The 8,049-nt window shown below is 41.3% G+C and overlaps 1 protein-coding gene across 1 annotated transcript in view; it reads left to right on the top strand.

Moving 5' to 3' along the window:
• Window positions 1-2,358: 2,358 nt before the first annotated feature.
• The window catches only part of phldb1b (pleckstrin homology-like domain, family B, member 1b), a gene marked incomplete at its 5' end in the record, with an annotated part of 83,807 nt that continues 78,116 nt past the window's right edge, over window positions 2,359-8,049 (top strand). Inside the window, 2 exon segments of the mRNA XM_035679766.1 lie at window positions 2,359-2,482; window positions 4,240-4,410. Of these exon segments, the coding sequence (XP_035535659.1) occupies window positions 2,359-2,482; window positions 4,240-4,410 (295 nt within the window).

Below are 8,049 nucleotides of genomic sequence, written 5' to 3'. Positions count from 1 at the left end.
GACACCTGTTAACATGCTAACATACTGTATCTCTAATACATCTATGAATTAAAGAGATTTCTATAAGTGATCTTTTAACAGGAAAATCTGTACTAAAAGACACTTTTTCTACAATATACTATATCTTAATCATCGTTTTTCGTGGACGATATTGTGCATGCTGTACTTTTTCTGGTTCCAGCATATGTTTGTGCATCATTTCTTGGTTAAATTTTCCTTTCAAAACTCAATTCTTATTCAATGACAGAGTCTGAAAATACAAAGAAAGCATCCCTTGAGCACCAGATCACATTTGCCGACCTTAAAACATGTAACTGCTTAAGTGGTACAAGGCAGGAAAATTAAGTGTAGTTGAGGTAAAAATATATAGCGAACCAATATCAACCACTTTTTTATAGATGTATTCTCTCACATTACATTGCACTGTATGTGTCTGTATGTACAGACAGACACAGGAGCAGACTGTTGCTATGTGCACCACATGGGAGCAGCAGCACACAGCATATGAGGCGTATGAATCCTGCAGCGTTGCCCCACTTGCACCTCCCATCACTCCCAGTAAGCCTCCCAGTGCCTCCCAGCCAGCCTCTATCTCAGCAATCCTCTTAGGCTTGACCCCACTCCACCGACGGCACCACCACAATCAGTTAATCCTATTAGGACACACACGGCTAGCTAACCAGCCGAGAGGCCGAGTCAATGATGGCGCACAGGTTGTAAACGACAAATGTAAGGGCTCCAAAGTGGGACAAAAAGACGTGGCTGCAGCAGGTTTTTTAAAATGCAAAGCCATGCCAGCGAGGGACTCCACACTCAGAGTTCATTTAACACTTCACCTGGCACAGAGCTTTATCAGAACGAGTGAACAAACTGTTTCTTAGTGAGTACATGAAATTGTATGTGATGTGAAACTAATTTGCTAAATAATCAAGCACACCTCACCAACATGGAATATCCACTGATGGAGAATTATAAAAGATACTAAATCATATGTTAAAACCACAATGCAAAGTTCCTCCACCTCACACATGATAAACAGACAGATTTCAAAGACTGATATATTTATTTATTTTCACTCTGAGAGCGCTTCATGTCCCTGAAAATAAAACACAAAATTAAGCAATACTTGACTTTATAATTTGCATATTCATAGATTGTGGTATTTTTAATGAGGTAGGAGTAGATGACTTTTTAAGGATTTTAATGGAAATTATACTTTTATATATTCATATATGTCTAAATACATGTCTAGAGGGGATCTTTAAATGTATGGGCCCATACAGGTGATAGATTTATGTTTATTAACATCAGTCCTAGTGTAGATTTTAATATGCCAAAATATTTTTGTTCTTTCCTCTCTTTGGAATAATGGATGTTGCTCAACAGGAGTAGTTAATTTCATTATGTCCAACCCTAGGAGGTAAAAAGAGAGAGACAAAGAGAAAAACAGAACATAACAGATTTTCGCTGCAACCCTGCCAGAACTCAGCTCTACACCGGGAGTCATTTAGCAACAAGAGGATGGCTAAAAAGCAGAACTGCCTTTATGTTCAGGCATCGCTGGGCTGAAAAGTGCTCATCACAAGTTAGCTCGTCGAAACGCCCTCCAGGAGCTTCATGTTTCTTAATTGCAGAGCGCTGTTGCCATGGCGACATCCCTTCCCCCTTGCTGAGCCGAGAGCACATGGTGATGCTTTAGGCAGAGCTGCGAGCGGGGGGGTGACACACACACACAGAGAGACACACACACTTCCCTCAGTGTGTAGAGGAATATGTAAACAGCCAGAGCAGCCAGCTATGGAAATGACCTCCCCTAGTGAAGACATTCAGACTCCTCTTCCCATCCCCAGAGTGGAGGCTGGGTCTCTTTCTCTGCAGGTCTGATGCATTAGTAAAGCAGTAAAACAGAAAGATCGCTCCCCTGTAACACTACATATCTGCATTTTTTTTTTTTTCGTCACGCACAACCAATTAGTTCAGCTAATGGACAGGAAATGATTGCTGATCAGGTCCCACTCACTCATGGTGTGAGGTTTAGAGGTGTAGATTACACACAGCGTGTTGTCTGCAAAGCTCAGAATGACATTTTCTTTGTGGATGACTTCAATGCAGGTGTGTCCAGTCAGGTACTGATACTGTAGCTCATTTACAGCACTTGAATGAGTTTTGTCAATAAAAACATGTAAGCTGTGTGTTCTGTCAAACTGCCACAAAGAGAAAAAAACAACCCTAAATTGTCCTAAAATGCAAAAAAGCCCAAAATCATACAGCTGGCAAAAAAAGGAAAAGGCCTATAATCAGTATCGGTACACTCACACACAAAAAAGGCTCATTTGTGACCTTTGATTTTCTTTCTAGAGCACACCGCTGGACCTGATTGAGACTGGAAAGGGGCTGAAGTTCCAAGCAGAGCGCCCCCACCTGGTCAGCCTGGGTAGTGGACGGCTGAGCACAGCCATCACCCTGCTGCCCCTGCCCGAGGGTGAGACACACCAGTTAGCTTCAGAGAGTGCCGTAGAGGCAACAGCTGATGTCAGTGTTAGAAAATACACTTGTGAAGTCGCTCTTCTTATATTACTCATCACTCTTGTGTTATTCGGTTGGTAAACATGCTTACTCAGCAGTCATACTGTAGTTATTATCACATTGTTGTTTCCAGACTTTATTGCAGGCTTTTTATTGTGGTTTGGCTTTATTATGTTCATTTTATTTTGATGATTTTATTACATTTACAGGCTTTTACAAAGAGCCACAGCACACACGCACTCTCCCCGGTGACCTGACCCTGTTATCACCTCTATATCTATCTTTCGTCCTTGTCTGTCTCTTTGTGCGAGCTGCGGGCAGTTCATCGTGTGTTTCTGTCTGGCGACCTCTTGCTCTTTGTTCTGCCTGTTCGTATTATGCCCTTTCTGTCTGTCTGATTGTCTGTCAGTACCTCTGTGTCTGCTGGCCTTCCTGTCTCTGCAGGCTGGTATGCAGGGAGATTCCTCAATCAGAGGTTTCGTCCTGGCCGGGAAAGTGTGTGTGAGTCAGTGTCAGTGTGTTACACCTGTGACAGTTTACACTACTATTGTTACTACTACTCAAGGACGCCATTGTCCCGCTCACTTTTATAGTTTCAGGTTGATATTACTAAACATCTGTAAACATTGTTCTCTGGTTGCTCAGCCTCCACAGTCCAGATGAGAGAAAATCTGAGCTGATAAAGATGCCGACACACCCGTCTGAGTCGCCTTCAGTTCTAACCGTGCACTCAAAGCGTCAGGACTAATGAGCAGCAGTGAATGGTGCAACAAGTGCTTCACTTATTTGCTCTGCGTTTTGCCTCTTAGGTTACAGCCTGTAGGCTGCACTTCATTATTGGTGGAGGCATAGATGCTGATTTATGTTTGAATACCACCATGGTGATGATTGTCACAAAATCTCTTTCATTGTACATGCTACCGTGGATATAGACACAAATTACAGGCTACACCATACCAGCACACAGTCTTGAGAGGGAAGTATTTACATGGCCAGAACATAAGGCTACGTCACCTGCATGTATAATAGTAGACAGTTAATGCTCTTTGTACTAAAGTTAGTAGTAAAGATTGTGTATCAAAAAGTATTGGGTATCGGGGGGGTGCCCTGTAGGACACCTCGTAGAGCTGGCACCGCATGTACCGAGGCTGAGTCCTTGCTGCAGTGGCCATTGGCCTGTAACCCTTTGCTGTGTGTTAACCCCTCTCTCCCCACTTTCCTGTCAATCTTATAATAGTGTCTTATAATATATCTTTATAAAGAAACGCACAAGAAACTGCCATATTTGGTTAAATTGTGGTTGTTAGACAAAATTGCAAGATTGTGCAGAATTTTCTGGAATTGTTTGAATTTGCATTAATTGTTGTGCTTCTTTCACAATGTAAGCTTACGGAGAAAAGTGTTTTTGGGCCAGTATGCATCACGTGATGGACACCATTGCTATACTTACATGGTTGAGCCCCTGTGTCAAACACACACACACACACACACCCCCAAACCTACATACTTGCTATTACTACTAATTATCCTAATCAACTAGACCTGCAAACATTCATACTGAGATGGTAGTGCATTATTACGTTAATCTGTCATGAATCGGTCATTGAATCGACATAGTACTGATCAATTCCACAATATATTCTGTATGTCATTAATCACATTGAATATTGTATCTTAAGGGCACCACTTAACATGTTACTGTAACTCCTTCAGGCCGGACCACACTGGGTCATGGCCCCATGGACATCAGCATCCAGGGCCCCGGGGTGGCCGCCCAGCACTGCTACATAGAGAACAGGTCAGGGGTCATCACGCTGCACCCCTGCGGGAACCCCTGTGCCATTGACGGGCTCCAGGTCACACAGCCCGTCCGTCTGTCACAAGGTAAGAATCAGTCTTAACATCTGCCCCATTATGCACTCTGCTGTAGCTAGATGGTTCCTGTTACTGCATTTTTGGTAACACTTTAGCTGAAGAGCAACCAGATTGTCGGCAACACTAAAATCAGCAATTTAGTTTATTTTCATATTGCTTCTGCCTTGTATGGATTTCCATTTTCTGCACTGTAGAGGAAACATTACAGGAAACCGATGAGCTGACGTTAAAGGATGTGTGCTTTCTGATTGACTCAGCTGTAATTTCACCTGCCTACCGATGTGCATGATCCCAGTTCATCAGCCCTCGGCCTGGTCAATGAAAATGCAGCGTAAGAGCCGGCAGGTCTATTCAATAAAATGCACAGTCTGAGCTTTTAAACAGCCATCGATTGAAGAACAGCCCGAGGTTCCTGTGTTAATAAGTTAACAGAGTGAACTTTGCAATGCTCAGGCATGCAGATATTGAAGAGGCAGACAGAGAGATGAATTGATTTTCAATCTGACACAGCCTGGATCTTAAATTGGCCGCTGTGGAGAATTTTACTAAAATGATCCTCTGGGATTGGCATTTTAAAGGTAAAGGATTCATAGAAGGCAAAGCCTCCTGGGAAAGTGCAAGCTAAGGCAAAGGTTAACCAGAAGCCTCGTCTGTCTATAACTCAAACCCACAGAGTAGAAAGTCACAAGATAATGGAACTGAAAGGATCTTGCTGAAAGAAGCCAAGAAGTTTGATAAAATCTCAGAAGATCGGGGTTTTAAAATGTTGTAATTTAAACTCTACATCGGTCCCCACACTCATTTCTTTAGGTGTTAGTTTTCAGACCAGCAATGATAGAAACCTGGACCGTTCTAAGCCTTGGACAAAAGTGAGACTCCACATGATACCTTCACACTTTCAATAATCATCTAATCACAGTATTCTGGACCAAATGATTTAGAAGCAAAATAAAAAGTAAATACAACATACCTGACATTAAAAACATCAACAGCACTGTATATACCCAGATTTAAAGTTTGGGACTGACACTAGAAAAAAAAAGTTTCATCTGAGACACATCATCTGTATATTATATATCAGTTAGGCGAGTGGGATCATTGTGTGGTGTGCAGAGAGGAAGTAAAACTGTAAACCGTGTAACTGTTTTGATTTAGTCATGGAAATTCATAGAAGTTTACCCCAGAGCCTCAGAGGGACATACTCATCATTACTCACAGGATGTGAACTTCCCTCTCTGCTGCAGGGATCACACACTGTAGTGTTACCGCTCATCCTCATAGAGGTGTTCACCAATACTAATCCTAATAGCACAGTCAGTAGACACTGCATGGACTCATAACATTCCTCTCTAAATGCTCTCTGCACACAGTATCCCGCGTCCTGTGTGATGATGATGTGTTATGTGTAGGAGAACACGTGTGTTGTCTGTCAGTGTGTCCCTCTGTCTTTTGGAATTTCAACCTGGACTCTGGCTGGGTAACCTGAGCGGGGACACAGAGCTATTTATACTGCCCCCTCTACCCCAGACAGATCCGACTTTAGCCCCAGAGAGGGTTTCAGGTTGAAGAATGAGTGTGAGGGTAAAGCAGAGTCCACTGTCAGGGTCCAGGAACAGTTGGAACGGACAATGAGTTGAAAGGGAAATAGTTTTGGTTGTTCACACACAGGCTAATATAGATCTAACTTTACAGCAGGAAGGAGATCAGACATTATTGATTACACAACATCTTACTTACCACTCCCATGAGTTGTGTACATTATATGAGTAATACACTGCAGTGCACTTTCCTAGAAGACAAGTGAAGTACTGTATGCATCAAAGGAAGCTATGACTCCACTCTGCTGTGTGTCACAGGTAGTCTAATGCTGTCTGCATTCTGTACTTTTTACAAATAAGTAGTCTGGTGACGGCTTCAACTTGTCTGTGTTACGATTCATAGAAGACCAAGCAGCAACAAGTCTGTATTACAAAATGCAAAAGTGCTTAACAAGCGTTTAGCGGTAATCCGCCCGGGTTTACATAAATCAGAGGAGCCGGTGGAGGGAAATCCTGACAATGAAAGGGCGTGTAAAAACTAAGCCAGTTTGTTCAAAGCGAGATGAGCTGATGTTTTAAAGGGATAACGGTTGGTTGGCCTGATTCAACCTATCGGAGGGAACACAAAGGGAAGAGAGGACTCAGGTGGAAATCTCAACATTAACTGAGGAAGACGTATAGATAAACCAGTTTCTGCCTAAACACCTAAACCCGTTTACACTGTGAACGGAGTAATAACTGATGACTGTAGACACCATGAAGTATTCCAACTACATATACAGACACACAGTGTAGGTATGAAGTACCCAGCATGAAGGTTAGTACAACTCATGAATTATTATTTAATAATACATAGTTTAAAGTTTAAGGTGCACTCCTTCAATTTTGCACATCAGCTTTAGTTTATAGTCACTAGGCCTCTGACAAACAGCTGTATAATGTTAATGTGCGGCTGTGAAAGAGCGTCCTCTAACACAGGAAAGTTACTGTGATGATGTCATAGTGATGTCATCAGGGTTATTTTTACCCATTCTGTGTAAAAACTCTGTCTTTTGTGAGTGTATGGATGTTTCATTATAAATCACTGCAGATCATAAATGTGACTTTATTGGCTGCCTATAGTGTGACAGCAATAATCGTCTCATACTGGGTCAAATACTGTACTTAAATAGAGTATTTCCATTGATTGCTAGTTTATTTTTATACTCTACAGTACCTTTCAGTTGGAAATATTGTAGTTTTTACTTCAATATTACTTCAGTATTACTTTATATTGACAGGTTTTAGTGACTTTGCAGTCTAAGATTTTGCATACAAAACATATGATGGGCGAATAACACAGGATGTATTGCACTAGATTTAATTATCAGTTAAAAGTGCAATACATTTTCTTATTTTTTAAGTTAAAAATGGTTTTAATGTACAGTTGAGTTTCATTTTCAAATGCTATAAATAACGAATTAGAATGGGCTGCTGAATAAGATACTTTTCTAAAATAATCATCAAATTACTTAAATATAATGATCTATTTTTTTCTATTGATACGGTAGATACCAAGCTGTACATTTCCCTAGTAAGAAAGGAAGAGAAAAGTTAGACTTTTACTGAAGTAAAGGATGTGAACTATTATTATAGTATATGTCTGTGGTTTCATTAAGAACACCATGACCCTATATAGAGTCAATAGGACATATTAGCATATTATAATAACCAAGCAGAAATAATCTGATGCCACACACACACACACATACATCATATCATATTTAGGTTAAAGTTCCTGGAGGGAACACTTATCCAGAATTCTCCCTTTAATGTGTATTTTTATGGCTTCTAATACCTGAGGCTTCACCTTTGTTCTTTTATACAGTGATCAAAGTAGGACAAGAGAGAGAGAGAGCCACACCTTGGCATGCTCTCTCACTCTGGCTCTCACTCCAAATCAGCTGTACGCACATGACAGGCCGGTGGTTGTCAAAACAGCATAGACTCAATTCAGCCTGACATCAACATAACCAACAAATCATTATATCATCATAACTATTGATCAGTTAAGATCCTCTATTGTGAATTAAGAAGAGTGGGTCCCAGTGGTAGCTACACCCCCCCCCCC

This window comes from Morone saxatilis, unplaced genomic scaffold (genome assembly GCF_004916995.1).
Source record: "Morone saxatilis isolate NCDOM2014 unplaced genomic scaffold, NCSU_SB_2.0 Contig8, whole genome shotgun sequence".
In the NCBI taxonomy this organism is placed as follows: Eukaryota; Metazoa; Chordata; class Actinopteri; family Moronidae; genus Morone; species Morone saxatilis.
The sequence above is the reverse complement of the archived record's forward strand: the minus strand, read 5'-3'. Positions and strand labels throughout refer to the sequence as shown.